This window comes from Eptesicus fuscus, chromosome 14, assembly GCF_027574615.1.
Source record: "Eptesicus fuscus isolate TK198812 chromosome 14, DD_ASM_mEF_20220401, whole genome shotgun sequence".
NCBI classification, from domain to species: Eukaryota; Metazoa; Chordata; class Mammalia; order Chiroptera; family Vespertilionidae; genus Eptesicus; species Eptesicus fuscus.
The window spans coordinates 38,838,264-38,857,851 of NC_072486.1; the positions used below are offsets into that span (position 1 = coordinate 38,838,264).

At 42.1% G+C, this 19,588-nt stretch overlaps 1 protein-coding gene across 2 annotated transcripts in view; it reads left to right on the plus strand.

Annotated features, from left to right (window-relative positions):
- Positions 1–49: 49 nt before the first annotated feature.
- The window catches only part of FAM185A (family with sequence similarity 185 member A), a 55,117-nt gene continuing 35,578 nt past the window's right edge, over positions 50–19,588 (plus strand). For both annotated transcript variants that reach the window (XM_008151317.3, XM_054726387.1), the window contains exons 1-4: positions 50–628; positions 3,147–3,256; positions 6,003–6,095; positions 17,096–17,234. In XM_008151317.3, the coding sequence (XP_008149539.2) occupies positions 178–628; positions 3,147–3,256; positions 6,003–6,095; positions 17,096–17,234 (793 nt within the window). In that variant the 5' untranslated portion in view covers positions 50–177. The remainder of the gene's footprint in view (positions 629–3,146; positions 3,257–6,002; positions 6,096–17,095; positions 17,235–19,588) is intronic.

Sequence of the window (19,588 nt, forward strand, 5' to 3'; positions counted from 1 at the left end):
TGAGGCGTGTGCGGTGGAGGTGTCAATTCCTAGAGACACTGAGCCGTCTTGCTCTGCTTCAGCAGATCCCCGCAAACGTCTCTCTTTTGACCTGAGCCGGCGCCGTACCAAGTCGCCTGGTGGTGGTGAGACCGGGCCTGTGGCTGAAGTGATCTGAGAGCGTGAGAGGGGCGCGCCATGTTCGCCCCCCGCTTGGGCCGGGGGCTCGGCTGCCTCCGGCTCGGTCACCTCCGAGTGCGGGCGGGCGAGGCTGCTGGGCGCTGGGCATGCGGGGCGTGTCAGGCCCGGCTGCACGGCTCGGGTGGCGGCGAGCGCCGGCCGGGGTCCGAGCCGGAGGTCTCGCCGCCGGGCCCCGCGCGCCGAACGCTGAAGGAGTGGGCGCTGCCGGTGAGCCCGTTCGGTCGGCTGCGGGCGCGGCTGCCGTGCCACCTGGCCGTGCGGCCCCTGGACCCCCTCGCCTACCCGGACGCCGACCGCGTGCTGGTCGCCGTGAGTGGACTGGAGGGCGGGGCGCAGGACCTGGCCGGCCTGCGCGTTCAGTACGACGAGGAGTTGAAGGAGGTGGCCGTGGTGTCTGACACCATTGACCCCCAGGCGTCCGTGGAGGTGAACGCGCCCCTGAAGTTTGGCAAGTGAAGTGAAGTGAAAGCGGGTTTGGGTCCCAGGCCGACGTGCCCTTTTAGTGGGTCCCTTTGGGTCTGACTTTCTAACCTAATTTACGGCTGTCCCCTTCACAACCTTCCTTTTTTTTTTTTTCCTGTTCTACTCTGAGTATTCCAGTGCTAGTTACAAATTCGTTTCCCAGCCATAGAAGTTTTAAAAAATCGAATGGAAACATGATTTGGATTCATCTAAGTCAGATGACACTTACGGAGCCCCTTACGTTCTTCTTTGGCACTTCGTTCCTATCTCTGTCACTGCACCTTGTCAGTAGAGAAAAAGGGTTTACTTTTCAAGGTTCATGTTTCTTGATAACCCCTTCAGTGGTATGGCAGTCCATCCACATTTCCCCTTGCTTTTGGGTCTGTCCCCAAGCAGCCCCCGGATATTGGATGCTCCATCGCTAACCTGGACCAAGTGTTTGGTTTCAGATAGGCACCCAGCTTCTTACTGATAACACCTCCAATCATTTTGGCTTCAGTGCATGTTCCGTGAGTAGCAGGTTTTGAAGAAAAACACATAGGAAGACAGCCTGGGAAACTTCAGTTGGTCATGCCTGCAAGATTTGTTTCCTAAGTGTTTGGATTGCACGTTATTTCTCAAATGCAAGCCAACACTTTCCCAGGAAAGTCTCCCCGGGGTTCTCCTTCCTGAGACGGAGGGATACTGTTGATGATCAAACTAGCGGCGAACACTTAAAAAATAATCTAAGCTTTACAATTGAATTTATAAAAGTAGATAACTGTTATTGTCACCATTTCACATAAGGAAGTTGAGAGATAGCAAGGTTCATAAAGTATGTACTTATTGTGGGTGAACAAATAGGAAAAATTGCATGCCTTCATGAAATGTATTATATTCTAGTGGGGTCAGATCAAGAAATATGCCTGTCCGCTCTCGGATACAAAAGTGGTGGAATGCGGATTTTAACTGGTGGGCGTCTGCTGAACCACTATGCTTTATTACTTCTCACCTTCTTCTAACTAGCTTAGATGAATAAGAGACCCTTGACCTCAAAATGTAACAGTCTGGGGTGGGGCAGATCGTAGTACAAAATAGACTTGGGTATTGAAATAGAGACACACAAAATTTTATGTCAGCACAGATAAAAATGGAACTTACCTGTGTTGGTGATCCCAAACCTCATGATTTGTTGATTCCTCTTTTTAGAGCGAGAACCCCATTTCCAATGGACTGTTTCCATATGTCGATTGCATGGGCCCCTTAAATCAACATGATTCAATTTTTTTCATACTTGTTCCTCCAATTTGTCTAGACCCATTTGGTCTAGAATGGGTAAGAGTAGCATTACTGCCGTTCAGTGTCTAGCCCGAACTCTACCTACCTAGTGAAGTGAAAACTGTTTCCTTTTTTCCCTATCAACCGCTGCCTTAGATCAAGCCTTAGGTTGTAACACAACTGAGTAAAAAATTTGCAGTTATGTTTGCATCCATGGAAGTAGGAGGTAAAATTGTCTTATTATATATTTTAGATTAATCCCAACCAAAATATTGCTGTTATTTTAAGCCTTTAAAGAGTAAAGACTGCAATATACACAACTGTAGAAATTGATTTTTTATGCTATAACTATTGAAATTGTGGTATCATAACCCCAGTATTTTGTGTTTGGGGCAACATAGTGCTTATTTCGCTAATCTAGTTTAAGGGAAATCATCAATATTTTTTTGAATTAGGTATTAAATATCAGTGTTTATTTTTTGTACAGAGATAACCACGATTACATCTTAAATTAATAGCCAAGAGTGGCACCTGTGACTTTTTATTTTCCAATTTTCTTTGGATAATACTGTTATTTATCCACAATTTTGAGATTTTAATACAGCATATTACTAGGTTTTTCCAAGTTGTTCCCATTTTTTTATTACTGAAAATACCTGGTAATGTAGCTGCATGCTAATATCCTCTCTTTTAGATACAAAAGATTAGAGATAAGATTTTGAAATAGTAAGTCATGATCATATATGCTAATCCACACTACTGAAAAATGCTTTTAATTTGGGAACAAATTTTTGAAATTTCATGAATATAAGGAAGAGTAGGCTAACTGACTTATCTAGTTTATCATAATGACTTGTTAACTTGCTGTATTCTTACTAGAACTGTGTGTGTGTGTTTTCTCATTGGGAAAGAAGCTTCTATGATCTTTCCCAGGAGTTCCTTTAAGATTTGGAGTTTAAGGCCTCCTTCACTTCCCTTCCACATTACTTTCTCTCTTTAGATGACATTGGCTAACAGAAATAACTGCTCTTTTAATAAGAACTGGCAGAAAAAGGTATTACATTTGGTCCTGTTGCCATGGTGGAGGCCCCTTACCTTTAGAGAGAGAGACTGCTGACAACTGTGCTCTCTCCAGGGTTCAGTAATATTGTGAACTTAACTGAGGACCTGGATTTCTAGGGGGTATTAAAACGCTTTGGAGCCCATTAACCATCGTACTAACTTGTATTTTCTTTTTTCATTTCTAGATTTGAATATCAAGTCTTCAGGGTCTGGCTGTATAAAAGTCCAAAATATTGAGTGTGATAATTGCAAAATTGAAACTGAGCAGGGGACTAGCATCTTACAGTCTGTTAAGGTATAAGCATATTTATAATTTTGTGTCATCATTATTTAAAAAACACACACCTTAAACTATGCACTGCAGTATCAGACTAAAGCTGCTATTCTGAATATCATTTATTATGAATATTAAGTATAATTTATTTATCACTCAAATTACTTGCAAAAAATTTCCATTGAAGTCAGTTCTGTTCTGAAAGTATAGAGGTTGTAGCAGCTTTGAAGGTTTTTTCCTCATATTCCTTTTAGATTTCATTTTGAATTCTACAATGAAACTAATAGTACATTTAAAGAATATTAGGTTAATCCTTGAGTTATCTCCTTTTCATCAAGGAAGAAATTATGAGGCACTAAGAGATTGAGGAACTCATTTAGGTTTACATAGCTGATAAATTGAGCTGAGATTTGAACTTGGGTCTTTCTGATTTCCAAGCTCATAATATTTCCACTTTTCTTTATTGTCCAAGCAAAATGTATGGCAATACTACATTTATTCAGCATTCTTAGAGTATAACTAAGAAAATATTTTAGGCAGTAGACCCTTAACTCATTGAATGCCACACATTTGCATTGTTTAAGTGCAGTATAATATTGATCTTATACTAAATAGTTAATGATATAAACATTTATTTTACCTATTTTGTTTTAAATATTTTTAAAATTTTTATAATCTGCTTCACATTTTTGGAGGGGAATTAAATAAGCTTTAAATTATAAGACTAGCCCAACGTTTTTGAGCCTTCACCTCTTTGAAAATGTGATGATTGTCTCAGAAAAAAAAATACACATATATATGAAATTTTGCTTACAATTTCATAAGTTTCACTGACTCTAGAAATTCAGTGTAGGCTTGGTTAAAAACTCTTGATTTAAAATATTAGTTGTTTTGGAGATACTATTTTCTAATGTTCATAAATTATCTGCTTGATAAAGACTATATTATATGCCACTTGACTTCAGACTCATATGGACATGAAGTAGTCTATTATGCTATAATATAGAAAAACTTGTAAGAATGATTCATTTTGCCCTTTTCACTAAATTTAAAAAAAATAATAATTTCTGGTCTAAGGTTTTACAATTCCCCCCCCCCCCCCCCCCCCCCCCCCCCCCCCCCCGCCTGAATAAAGCAACCACAAGGTAAGTGGTGGTTTTGCATTTTTTTTACTCCCTATGTTTTAGGCACTCTATTGCTGGTCATATTGGTGAGTTTGCTTTTGCTATTTTTTTTTCTCTACTATTTACCTATTCTTTTTTGTTGTTAATCCTCACCAGAGGATATTTTTTCTGTTGATTTTTAGAGAGAGTATAAAGGACTGGGAGAGAGACAGATAGAAACATTGATGTGCTAAGACACATCAATTGGTTGCCTTGCGCATGTGCCCCAATGGGGCCAGGGAATCAAACCTGCAACTCAGGTATGCGCCCTGGGTCAGAATTGAACCCAGGACCCCTAGGTGTGCAGACAGATGCTGCAACCACTGAGCCATGCTGGCTAGGGCATATTTACCTATATATTTCTCTTTATAATTGTGGCAGAAATGAAGACATATGTAAATGATTAAGGTAAAGAAGCTACTCTAATAAATAGACCAAACATCTACTGGTTCATATACAACTATAATTTATTTCTCACTTGTGTCCAAAAGCGTGGGTGGCTTTTTTGTATTCAGTGATTCTAGGTTCCTTCCATCTTCTGGCTCTACCATCTCTTAGAGCCTTCTTATAACCCACACTCATCTGGTGGAAGGGGCAGAGCATGGAGAAAACACATCAACTCTTCTAAAAGCACAAGCCTGGAAATTGCACTTATATTCTCTTATCAAGAATTTAGCAACACGTAAGCGACAATCTCTTCATGAGCCCAGCTATACTCCTCTATTACTTTGGGGAGGAAAGTGGATTTTTGTGGACCAGTAGTAGTTTCTGCCACAGTTGACAAATGTGACATCAAATTACACACACTCTCTCTCACTCTTTTTGTTTTTTGTTTTTAATCTGGCAGAGGAGGCAATTTGTGACTGCTGTTTTATTTGTGCTTAGAGGAATTTTCACTTAATTCCAGTTTCTGAGTGCTATGCTATAAAGTTTAACAGTCAGTGGGCTGTTATACTAAGTGTAAATACAGTATAACCTTCAGATGAACCCAGCCATAAGAGTGTGAGTTTTGAAATTATATAGAACTTAATTCTGTTAAGGTTTTATTTTTTTCTAACCATGTCACCTGATACAATTATTTAACTTTTCTGATTCTTGGATTTCTCCTGTAAAATGGGGAAAATATGGTACCTATTTCTCTGAGTTGTTGTGAGGATTAAATGATAATTAATGTAAAGTAGTGAACATTGTATTTTGATGCAAAGAATTGCCAGATAAGTGCTAAATGTTCTTATTAATAATGACGAATATTAATAACAATGAAGAGTAGCAGTGGTTATTGTTGTCATCCTCCTCATCATTTATGTGTTGTTAGCCCGTGAGTGGTCTTTGATTCCCAAGTTCTTTTTCAGTGAAGCTACTGGAATGCCCAGGTAGCTCTTTTTCCCCTTTGAATCCACATGGCTTATTTAATCTCCTTAAAGCAGTTGACATTCCTTTTTACTTGATGTTATTATTCCAAACAGTGCATTTCTATTTAATTCCTGGTTCCTCTTTTCTGCTTTATTATTTAAAAAGAAATGTGTAACATGATAGAAATCTTATTAGTATAAGTCAAATTTATTCTCTCTTTTTCTCTATGTATTTTTGTATTTGTCTTTCAGAGTCAAAAATTACGTGTTCAAACTAAAGGAGGCAAAGTGATCTGTCTGGGAACAATTTATGGAAATATAGATATTCATGCATCAGATAAAAGTGTAAGATTGACACTTTTTTTTAAAGTAATTTCAGCTTTACATCAAGTTGGCTCAAACAGTGGGTAGGTTCTACCAAATTTGTGGCATAACATTCTCTTTTACTGTATTTTAATTCATTAGTAAATTCAAATTTCAAATTAAGGTGATTAAATGTTATGAAATTTAAATTTTAGTTTGTGATTTAATTTTTTGACAGTTATTTAGTTCCTTATTTAGAATCAATAATATCTTTAAATACTCATATTTTATTCTAGTTCTGAAGAGATTTTTATGATCATGGATTAAAATGGATTATTAAATAATACCACCATAACTGGGATTAAATTCTTATGTGTTAGGTTTATTTGAGTATTTTTCCAAAACCTGTTTACTTTGCTTTTAGGCAATTGAAGGATGATTTTCAAAATTCAACTTTCTTCAGTATTTTCCACAAGATGGCACCACTAGATAGCATAGCATTACTGTTCTCAAAAATTTTTATTAGCCATATGGATTTTGGTTGTTATTTTTTAATCAACTTTTGTTGCTTTCTGTGATTTAACATAGTATTAAGAGTAAAGGTATAATTTTGAAGTATGAATTGTCATAAAATTTATAAACATGATAAAGTTTTAAATCTTTGAGAAACATATAAATCACCTTTTGTTCTGCACTTACACAGTTTGCAAGGCTCTTTTGTTATACAATTGTTAAAATCCATACTCAGTTTTATTCTCAGACTAGAGGCCCGATGCACGAAATTCATGCACGGGTAGGGTCTCTAGGCCTGGCCAGTGATCAGGGCCGATCGGGGCCTTCCTTCCCCCAGCTGCCGGCTGCTGGCCAGGGCCTTCCTTCCCCCAGCTGCCGGCTGCTGGCCAGGGCCTTCCTTCCCCCAGCTGCCGGCTGCTGGCCAGGGCCTTCCTTCCCCCAGCTGCCGGCTGCTGGCCAGGGCCTTCCTTCCCCCAGCTGCTGGCTGCTGGCCAGGGCCTTCCTTCGTTTCGCGCCGTCCCCTGGTGGTCAATGCACGTCATAGTAAGTGGTCAAACTCACAGTTGGTCGAACTCCTGAGGGGACAATTTGCATATTAGCCTTTTATATAGGATAATTGGTAGGGAGGAGTTGTGAATATATCTTATACGTAGATTACTGTTAGCATAATTAAGCATGGTAGATTATAACACTGTTTCTACTGTTGTCACTTTTAATTTCTGTCTTTAACCTGTGAGAGACTTTAAACCCAAACATTTACATTTATTCTTTAAAGTAAACTAGTATTGAAAGACACTGCCTTGCCTTACGTAGCAGCTCTTTTGAGATGGCATTTAGTTTCATCTCTCAAATTGCTGTGGTCTTACAGGTACAAAAGGGAAATTGTACAACTTTATAGTTCCTTCAGACTCTGTCCTTTAAATGAAAGCTCATGCTATCTGAAATGATCTAAATTACCAGAATATTACATACTGACATTCAAATATAAGTATCAAAGAAGAATTTATTTATTTATTTATTTTTTTAAAGCAGTGTTTTTTGTGTGTGTTTTTTTAAAAATATATTTTATTGATTTTTTACAGAGAGGAAGGGAGAGGGATAGAGAGCTAGAAACATCAATGAGAGAGAAACATCGACCAGCTGCCTCCTGTACACCCCCCACCGGGGATGTGCCCACAACCAAGGTACATGCCCTTGACCAGAATCGAACCTGGGACCCTTTAGTCCGCAGACCGACGCTCTATCCACTGAGCCAAACCTATTTCGGCTCAAAGAAGAATTTAAATTATCTCTTAATTATTTGCTATTTTGAATATTTTGGCTACTGTTTCCACTCATTATTTCTTTCTTTCAACTTGCATGGTTTATTGCATATTCATTTAGTCCTACTTTCTATTATACTATTTTGTTTTCTAGCTTGAGTTTTGTGTTGAATCAGTCTAGATATTTCTTTTTGACTTATAGTGTTCATTTTAAAGCATATTTCTAAGTTTAAGGAGTTTTATATAAAATAAATGCTTATGAAATACTAGAGGCCCAGTGCACGAAATTCGTGCACTGGGGGGCGTGGGGGGGGTGTGCCCCTCAGCCCAATCTGCACCCTCTTCAATCTGGGACCCCTCAGGGGATGTCCAACTTCCAGCAGTCGGACATCCCTCTCACAATCCGGAACCGCTGGCTCCTAACCACTCACCTGCCTGCCTGCCTGATTGTCCCTAACCCCACTGCCTGCCTGCCTGTTCGCCCCTACCTTGATCTCCTGCCAGCCTGATTGCCCCTACCTTGCCCTCCCCTATCAGCCTGATCACCCCAAACTGCCTGTGCCTTGGCCCCCAGTCTGGCCTCCCTCTGGAGGCACCACCCCCATAACCCCAATGCTGCTGCCACTGCAGCTGGTTATGGCTGCCTGAGCCTTGGCCTTTGTAGCCACTGCGGCTTTGTCTGGAAAGATGTCCAGAAGACAACCACTCTAATTAGCATATTACCCTTTTATTAGTATAGATTTGGGGACCATTACAACCACGCAGAACTTGAAGAAAACACATGGCCCTTGTCAGTTTGGCTTAATGGAGAGAGCATCGGCCTGTGGACTGAAGAGTCCAGGTTTGATTCTGATCAGGGGCACACATGCCTGGGTTTCAGGCTCAATCCCCAGTAGGGGGCCTGTGGGCGGCAGCTGATCAGTGATTCTTTTTTTTTTTTTAAATATATTTTATTGATTTTTCACAGAGAGGAAGGGAGAGGGATAGAGAGCTAGAAACATGGATGAGAGAGAAACATCGACCAGCTGCTTCCTGCACACCCCCCACCGGGATATGTGCTAGCAACCAATGTACATGCCCTTAACCGGAATCGAACCTGGGACCTTCCAGTCCGCAGACCGACGCTCTATCCACTGAGCCAAACCGGTTTCGGCTGATCAGTGATTCTTATCATTGATGTTTCTATCTCTCTCTCCCTTTCCCTTTCTGAAATTTTAAAAATATATATTTTTTAAAGAAAAGACATGATCTTCACTTTGGGCTTTGTCATCTTACAATATCCTTTGTGCAGTGTTTTAACTTCCCTCAACTTTCCTTTACCCACCTTTAAAGTGCAATCTATTTTGGGGAAGATGATCAGGAAAGTGATTCCAATGGGTAGAATCACTGGAGGGGATGGGTCATGAAGATATTTAAAAATTGAGCATGGTGATGGTTGTACCACTCTGAATTTACTTTAAAAAACCAGTTCATTGTACACTTTAGGTGACATGTACAGTATATGGGTTATATCTCAACAAAGCTGTTCTTTTATTTCTTTTTAAATAAAGACCAGTCTTATAATCAATTGCAGATGTTTTCATAGGCCCCTCAAGATTTGCTCACCATGTCCCAAATCACGGCTGTGATTCCCAGTTGCCTCCAGTCCTGGTGGATCTGGATGGTGTGGTTTGCAAAGGAGAAGGTGGCAAGAGGCTTATGGAATTTCGGCAACCCCATTCCCCCGGTCTCCTCATAGGGCACCAGGGCCATTCCCACTGTGCCAGCTCTGCTCCCTTTAACCTGTTGGGCAAAAGAATCCTGCGTGCTCTGGCCAGAAAGTGCATTCTTTCTTAGGTGGCCCGGATGCTTTTTTTAAGGTCGTTTTATGGATTCAAAAGAATAAACAGAGATGTGGAAAGCTTTTGTCAAAATCCTTTTACATGGTTCTTCCAGTCTCATGGGAAATGAGATGTGGCTCTGAATTCATCCCAAAGTGTGTCTTTGGGCAAAAGCACCCAGAACGGCACAACTCCTGCAGAATGCCCCACACACTTTGCTGTCAGGACTCAGGGGGGCTTGAGGGTGAGCAAGGCGGCGGTGCCAGCACAGGACCTGGGAGAAGGTAGCGCTTTCTACACTGCCCAGGCCACGTGGACTACAGCAGTACCCGCCCAGGTGGGCAGGGTGTTTCTGCTGTTTTGTTTTGGTCTGGCCTCCACCCCGTCGGCCATGGACCTGTGCCTGCACCGAGACTGAATGGTTTGATGGCCCTACTTTTTAGTGGACAGTGGATGCACTCCCAGAGACTGGCAGTTAGACTCTGGCGGCTTCTGAGTCCCTTGCGGGGAGAGCCCGGCCCTAGGTCAAGAACAGACTCAGGCGTCCTCGGCCAGGAGGCCTCCTTGGGCTAGGGGCCGCCACAGTTGGAAGGCTGGCCATGACCCCAATCCTGGCAGGGGTCTCCTCTGGGGTGCTGGCATGCCTGGGCTAGGGCTGCGGGCAGTTTAGAGGCTGGTCACGCCCCCGATCCTGGTGGGGATCTCCTCTGGGGCGCTGGCAGGCCTGGGTTAGGGTCACTGGCGGTTTGGAGGTTTGGAGGCCGGTCACGTCCCCGATCCTGGTGGGGGTCTCCTCTGGGGTGCTGGCAGGCCTGGGCTAATGGCCACCCTGGTTTAGAGACTGGTCAAGCCCCCGATCCTGGTGGGGGTCTCCTCTGGGGCGCTGGCAGGCCTGGGCTCTGGCGCCGCAAAGGGAGAGGTTCCTGAACCTGCTTCCCACACACCTAGGCTAGGATACATCTTGTAGGAGGCGGCTTCAATGCCGGGGGTCGGTGACCAGGTCCTCCGGAGCCTCGCTTTCTGGGCTGCAGTCCCACGTCTCCCAGTGCCCCAGCCTCGGATGCGCCCACGCAGTTGCCCCCACCACCAGCCACCTCAGCGCAGGCCACAGCAGCTGAAGCCAGCCTCTTGGAAGCCAGGCCACCACACCCACCACCCCTAGTAGCTCTCTGCTGCTCGCTCTCTGTGCCCTGTCCACTGGGGTGGGGGAGTGCTCCCAGCCCAGAGGCCCTCCCTCCCTCCGCAGCCTGGCTTGGGAAGCTGGCCTCATGCTGGGGCTACTATGCCAGCATGCCCACTCGGCTACTATGGGTGCGACACAGGCCCCACGGAGGCCAACCTGGAGAACGTGGACCCCAGCTCTGCATCCGGCTGCTGCAGATGGCCTCGGTGGTCAACTACCACCTGCTCCTTCCACTGGCCCCATTGATCCCTCTCAGCACCAGCCATTTAGGCCAGGGTGGCGATCACCCGGGGACCCCCGCCCCGGAGGCGCCTGGCTGTGCCCGGCCACGCCCCCCCAGATCACGATCCGCCCCGGGACCCCCGGGAGGCTTCTGGCTATGCCCGGCCACGCCCCCCCGTCACGATCTTCACCGGGTCCCCGGGGAGGCTGCTGTTTGTGCCCGGCCACGCCCCCCCAGGTCGCGATCCAGCCGGGGACCCCCGGGAGGCTGCTGGCTGTGCCCGGCCACGCCCTCCCGGGAGGCTGCTGGCTGTGCCCGGCCACGCCCCCCCGGGAGGCTGCTGGCTGTGCCCGGCCACGCCCCCCCGGGAGGCTGCTGGCTGTGCCCGGCCACGCCCCCCCGGGAGGCTGCTGGCTGTGCCCGGCCACGCCCCCCCCGGGAGGCTGCTGGCTGTGCCCGGCCACGCCCCCCCAGGTCGCGATCCAGCCGGGGACCCCCGGGAGGCTGCTGGCTGTGCCCGGCCACGCCCCCCCGGGTCGCGATCCGCACCGGGGACCCCCGGGAGGCTGCTGGCTGTGCCCGGCCACGCCCCCCCCGGGAGGCTGCTGGCTGTGCCCGGCCACGCCCCCCCGGGAGGCTGCTGGCTGTGCCCGGCCACGCCCCCCCGGGTCGCGCTCCAGCCGGGGACCCCCGGGAGGCTGCTGGCTGTGCCCGGCCACGCCCCCCGGGTGGCGATCCGCACTGGGGACCCCCGGGAGGCTGCTGGCTGTGCCCGGCCACGCCCCCCCGGTGGCGATCCGCACCAGGGACCCCCGGGAGGCTGCTGGCTGTGCCCGGCCACGCCCCCCCGGGTCGCGATCCAGCCGGGGACCCCCGGGAGGCTGCTGGCTATGCCCGGCCACGCCCCCCCGGGTGGCGATCGCCGCCTGGATCACCCCGGGAGGCTGCTGGCTGGGCCCGGCCACGCCCCCCGAATGGCGATCCATACCGGGGACCCCCGGGAGGCTGCTGGCTGGGCCCGGCCATGCCCCCCCGGGTGGCGATCGCCGCCTGGATCACCCCGGGAGGCTGCTGGCTGGGCCCGGCCACGCCCCCCCAGGTGGCGATCGCCACTCGGGACCCCCGGGAATAAGAGGATTGGGCGCCGCCATCTTGGTCTTCTCAACAGCCGGAAAGGCCACCTGGAGTCCCGCCCCCAGCCTCTCGCAGGCCCAATCATGGGCATAGCGGAGGTGCGGTCAATTTGCATGTTTCTCTATTATAAGGTAAGATGTTAACTTTTAATATACTACTTTCACAGACATGTACTTTGCATATTTGAGAAGCGGCATTGTGAATTGGTTAAGAGCACAGAATTAAGAACAAAACTACTTGGGTTTCAATTCTGGTTCAGCTACTTACTAAGCTCTTTAACTTCAGATAAATTACTTATCTCTACATATCCACTTTTTCTGGAAAATGGAATAATAGTAATGTACTTCATTCTGAGGGTTGTTATGAGGATTAAATGAGTTAATACAGATAAAGTACTTAAAATGATGTCTGGCAGGTAGCTAATGATAAAATAGTGTTTATTATAATGATGGTGATAAAGGTAAATGAAACACATTTAACAAAGACAACTTGACCAGTCCTGGATCTACCAGTTAACTTTATTGAGACTTCATTATTCGTAAAACAGAGATGTTATTATTTGTTTTCCCAGTCAACAAGATTATGAGAATCAAATGAGCTCTAAAAATACTTAACAGCATTCTTTACATGTTATTTTATATGGAGTTGCTGTTTTTAAATTATATCATTAATTTCAGTACCCTAATTTTGGTACAGAGAAGATAGAAATTCATATGATTGGTGGATAAATTAATGACATGGTTGTTAGTTGACCTCTCTTTGTAGATTGGACTACAAAGCTACAGTGCTTCTTTAAAACTTGGTTTTCATTACATGTAATGTTGATCTATGATAACTAAACTTATGAAAAGTTTTCCTCATTTTCTTAGAAAAGAAAATTAATTATAGTAATATCTCTGTCAGGAAGGTATTGATTTTGGGATCTATTTTTTCTCTTTAAATAGGTATTTTCTATTAACAAGCAAGCTATATAGTTTAATTCAAAGAGTCAACTTATGATTTGTTTCATTACCATCAATAACTGTAAATCAGAGCCTCAATATTTTGCTGTAAACGGTGGTGTCCTAAGTTTAATTGTTCTAGTTATTACCTGATATAGTGCATTATATTAGTGAATTTTGAATTTGTTTGAAATTAATTGTATAGAATAATCAGTTAAAATTACTATATTCTGGTGGGGGAAGTGTACTTTCATTTGCTTTCATTTGCTTTGGTGGGGCAGTGGAGGATATATTTCTAGTTCCTGTTTAATGAACAAAGTAAATCCTTGGCATTTTCCAAATATTCATAGAGTCTCTTAAAGGCTATTTGGTTGTGGAGAGAATCTAATCAAAAGTGCCTCTTTGCCAGTTCAATTAAGCTTCAAATATTCTCTCAATGTTTATCTATTTATCTTTTGGTGTTCCCTAAAACAGCTTCTGTATCTGTAAAAAGCTGGAGTATTCCTACTTGCTATCTACTTTGTGGAAACTTGGAAAATTTAAAACCATGCATAAGGCAACGTTTCATGAAGAAACTTTGTAGGTAAAAGATAAATTTTTCAGGAATTGTATACCTTTACTATAACACTGAAGAATGCCAAACATTGTATTCTCACAAATTTGAATATATCTATCTTTGGTTGATAGAATTATTGAAACTAAATTTAAAGTAAAAATTTCTGTGAAATCAAAATTAGCTTAGAACAAACTGTAGTAGGTAAAAAGCAGTTGGGTGTGTATTATCCTATATAATAAAAGGCTAATATGCAAATAGACCGAATGGCGGAATAACTGGTCGCTATGACGTGAACTGACCACCAGGGGCCAGGCACTCAATTCAGGAGCTGCCCCCTGGTGGTCAGTGTGCTCCCACAGGGGAAGTGCTGCTCAGCCAGAAGCCCTGAGCTGGGCTCACGGCTGGTGAGCACAGCAGCTGTGGCGGGAGCCTCTTCCGCCTCTGTGGCAGCACTAAGGATGTCTGACTGTCAGACATCCCCTAAGGGCTTCCAGACTGCGAGAGGGTACAGGCCGGGCTAAGAGACCCTCCCGAGTACACAAATTTTATGCACCAGGCCTCTAGTATAAAAGTCCATTAAAAAAAAAGCTATAGAAAAAGAAGAACAATGTTGGAGGGATCATAATACCAGATATCAAGCTATACTACAAAGCCATTGTTCTCAAAACTGCGTGCACTGGCACAAGAACAGACATATAGACCAATGGAACAGAACAGAGAACCCAGAAGCTGACACAAGCCATTATGCTCAATTAATATTTGACAAAGGAGGCAAGACCATACAATGGAATCAAGACAGTCTCTTCAATAAATGGTGTTGGGAAAACTGGACAGATACTTGCAAAAAAAGGAAACTAGACCACCAACTTACACCATAAATAAAAATAAACTCAAAATGGATAAAGGACTTAAACATAGAATGGGAAACCATAAAAATCTTAGAAGAAGCCATAGGCAGCAAAATAGCAGACATTTGTCATAGCAATGTATTTAACGATACAGCTCCTAGGGCAATGGAAACCAAGGAGAAAATAAACACATGGGACTACAAAAAAATAAAAAGCTTCTGCACAGCAAAAGAAACCATCAGCAAAACAACAAGAAAGTCCACTGCATGGGAGAATATATTTGCAATGTTATCTCCGATAAGGGTTTAATCTCCAACATTTACAGGGAACTCATACAACTTAACAAAAGGAAGATAACCCAATCAAAAAATGGGCAAAGGACCTAAATAGACACTTTTTGTAAGAGGACATACAGAAGGCCAAGAGACATATGAAAACATGCTCACAGTCACTAATCATCCAAGAGATGCAAATCAAAACAACAATGAGGTACCATCTCACACCTGTCAGAATGGCTATCATCAACAAATCAACGACCGACAAGTGCTGAAGAGGATGTGGAGAAAAAGGAACCCTCGTGCGCTGCTGGTGGGAATGCAGACTGGTGCAGCCACTGTGGAGAACAGTATGGCATTTCCTCAAAAAAATTAAAAATGGAACTGCCATTTGACCCAGTAATACCACTTCTAGGAATATATCCCAAGAAAACAGAAACACCAATCAGAAAGGATATATGCACCCCTATGTTCATAGCAGCACAATTTACAATAGCTAAGATTTGGAAACAGCCTAAATGCCCATCAGCAGATGAGTGGATTAGAAAACTGTGGTACATCTACACAATGGAATACTATGCTGCTATAAAAAAGAAGGAATTCTTACCATTTGCAGCAGAATGGATGGAACTGGAGAGCATTATGCTAAGTGAAATAAACCAGTCAGTGAAAGAAAAATACCACACGATCTTATTTATTTATGGATAATAAAAAAATTATAAACTGATGAACAAAAATAGATACAGAGGCAGAGAAGCATCGAACACAGTCAAACTACAGCTGGATGGCTGGGTTGGGGTGGGGAGGTAAGAGTTCAACCAAAGGACTTGTATGCATGCATATAAACCTAACCAGTAGACGCAAGACACTGGGAGGGCGGTGAGGACATGTGCGGGGGGAGGGGGGCGAGTTAGGGGGTAGGGGAAGTTGGGGGAAGGTCAATTGGGAAAACAAAGGAGACATATGTACTATTATTTGTAATACTTTAAACAATAAAAGAAAGAAAGAAAAAGAAAGCTGTGTATTTCAAATCCAGAGGGCCAAGTGATTCTAATTTATTTCCGATAAGAACCGCAGGGTACTTTTCTTTCTCCTTTCATATTTGTATTTGTCTTCTCAAATTTTAGTATTCTTGAAACTCAATTCTTATTAAAAATATTTTGAATGCTTAACAGTTTTTGAAGGATATATTAGGAGCAGGTTACACTGATGCCCATGTGTTGAAAAACAATGATGTTCTTTCTTTAAACAACCCAATGTATACTTTAATTTGACCCTGGGCAAAACTGGCAAGCCTTCCTGGTGATCTCAGTTTCTATATTAACAATTTTATATTAACATTCATTTTATGCTTAAAAATATTTGTTTAAAATACTACAAAGATGATTTGTAATTCCATACTAGCTATCTTCATTTTATATTGTTCACAATATGTGAGACATAAATGCATACCACATTTTGCTAGGGAAACTTAGGGATAAATACAAAATTCCTTCCATTTTGTTCAGTGGAAAGCCACTGCCTTATTAGATGTAAAGTGGAAAAATTCTAAAAATAATAGTGCATTCACTGCATTAAACAACAAAATGAGAAAAATCATGATAGTCTAATAAAATCAGATAAAGTATGTGCTAAAATTCAAAATCCATTATGATTTCAATAGCAACAAAACAAATCTGAAGTATAAGAGGACTTATTTAATCTGATAAAAGAGATCAAAAAGGTATCTATAGCAAACATTCTACTTGATGCAATGTTGAAAGCTTTCCCTCTGAGAACAGGAATAAGATGAGAATTCTTGCTATCCCATGACGTCTATTCACCACTGAATTAAACTGTCACTTGTAGATAATATAATTATGCATGTAAAAACATGTTTTTAATTCAGATAGATTATTAAAATTAGTTTAGTGACGTTGTTGGGTTTAAGGTCAAATAAAAAAGCCAAATAAGGTCAAATGAAATTTAAAATATCTTTTATAGTAGAACTTAGAAATATCAAATAGGAATAAATATAACCAAATATGAAAAACTACATAGAAAATGTAAAACATTAAGATAAATTAAAGAAGATCTAAATAAATGAATATAATGGGTCTATTTCACATTCTACAAAGAGTACACTGTCACTCTTAATCTTGTAACTGATAGAGTTAGGAAATCAAAGCCAATAAAGTGATTGGGTACTAACTTTTTATGTAGTTACCTACTACTTCTGTAGATACCATTTTGGCTTTTTACTGGTATTTGTTTTATAATGAACTGATTTGAGTCTTTCTCTTACTAGACTGTGACCATAGATAAACTGCAGGGAAGTTCTGTTAATATATCTACTGAAGATGGTTTGCTGAAAGCCAAGTATCTTTACACAGAATCATCATTTCTATCTTCTGCTGCTGGGGATATTACATTAGGAAGTATTCATGGTAAGATGACAACGTCCTAATACTTCTCAGACTTTCCACATAATGTAAATTTTAAGAGATGACTATGTTTCTCTGTCATTAAAGGATCTGCCATTAGGAAGCTGGCCCTCTAAATGATTAATTACAGAGTAACCATCTTTTAAAACCATAAAATAAAATGACTTATAAGCTATTTAATTTGGGCAAGAAATTGAATATTATGCTGTTATACATGAAGGTAATAATGATTCTGATTTTTAATGAATTTTCTTATAAAAAGAAACCAGCAGTAAGGAAATATGTGCAGGAGATATTTAGAGGAAAGCACAAATAAATAAAAGCAGTGTTAAAGATAAAGATGGGTTGTGAGTGGTTGCTTTTATGTTATGATAGGGAAAGATAAGGATTAAATAAGTTAATGAAATATTTGTGTGGAATCTAATTATAGTAACTTAGTAATAAGTTACTAATTCTGACTAAAATATTTTATGTGTGTTAGTATTGGCACCAGGTCCTTTCAGTACCCTGCTATTTTCAGTTTTCTTTGATTAAATATCATCTCGTGACTCTCAAAACATGTCTCTGTGGACAAATAATATTACTTAGTTGATTCATTTTGTTGAAAGAAGAGAATATGTTGAAGAAATATGGCAAAGGTCGTGATGGTAATTTGTCACTCAGCATGCCTCTTAAATTTCCACATAACAGATGATTCAAGTTTAGGCATGTTTTCTAAAATATATATAGATAGAATTAAATGCCTTTTGGGCCATTTTCCAGGGAGTGTAGGCTGAAACATTTTCCATATATAGACAAATCATTTAACTTTTATAGGAAAGCTGAGTATTGGGATCTGTACACTTTGGCAAAACTTCCAGATTTTAGTAGTGAGCATGAATTATTAGGTGATACTAGAAAAGCATGGCTAGTGATAGCCAACCTGTGTAGCAGATTGACAAATAGTCTTACAGTTTAAAAAATCTTGCCCTAGCCATGTGGCTCAGTTAGTTGAGTATCATCCTGTGCAGTCAGGACACATGCCCAAGTTGCAGGTTCTATCCTGTATGAATGGCAACTGATAGCTGTTTCTCTCTCTCCTCTCCCTTCCTCTCTCTCTAAAATTAATAAAAACATGTTTTTTTAAATCTTAGGAAATGAGTGCTTACATTCTTGAAATAATTATTGAGCCTCAATTTAATAGTTGTACTTCATCAACCATTATTACAAAGTTAAGGTATTACTTAAACCCAAAATAGCTTAAGTCCAATAGAGCTATATCCATATAAAGCAAATAGTTTTGTTACTTATTCATTTATTTTTTACTCAGCTGTGCCTTGAATAGTTCTGATAATTTGTAACTTTTCATAATTTAACAATGACTTTTTCATAAGCATTGCATAAGTATTGTACTTAAGCCCTGCCTGGGTCTGTCAGTTGGTTGGAGCATCATCCCATGCACCAAAAAAGTTGGGGGTTTGATTCCTGGTCAGGGCACATACCTAGACTGTGGATTCCATCCCTGGATGGGGTGCATATGGGAGGGAACCATTGATGTTTCTCTCTCACATTAATCTATCTTCCTTCGTCCCCCCCTCCCTCCCCCCCTCCCTCCCTCCCTCCCTCCCTCCCTCCCTCCCTCCCTCCCTCCCTCCCTCCTTCCCTTCCTTCCTTCCTTCCTTCTAAAATCAATAAGCATATCCTCAGATGAAGATTTTTTAAAAAGTATTGTACTTAATGTATTGAGTAGCTTTTAATGGTAAAGCAATTCTTTATCAAGTCAGATTTAATTAACACCCATGATAAGAACACGGATCTCTGCAGTGCCGTGTTTATACCATGTTTATACTAAATTCATTAATTTTTAAATTTTGCTTTCTTTTAAGTTATATAATAATTGCACTTGGTACAGTTTGTCATTGATAGTTTACATGATACTAAAACAGATGCACAAAGGCAGTCCTCAAAATATTCTAGGTCTTTTGATTACTTAAAGTAGCTGAAATAAGGAAACAATTGTAGGGATAAAAGAGTTTATTATTCCTTAGTCTTTGTAAAGCCTTTTATATCTACTGACTTTACTATGAAGTTAAGTACCTTTCCTTGGGAGATTTAAATCTGGATCAGACCTAGATCATCTTTTGTCTTAGATGGGGTTTCTTGAAAGCAGACTCTCAGATGAAAATTAGAGTATAGCAATTTACTAGGGAGGCCTTCAATGCCATGAAGGAAGCCCAATTTCCATGGAAGTTGGACTGTGATGCAGTCTCAAAAACGCCAGGAATGAGCTCTGAAGCTGGGGTGATCCTCATAAATGTCTCAAGTTGGGGTAAGGAGAGCTGGACCTTTATATCCCCAATTATTATGTGACCGGATGG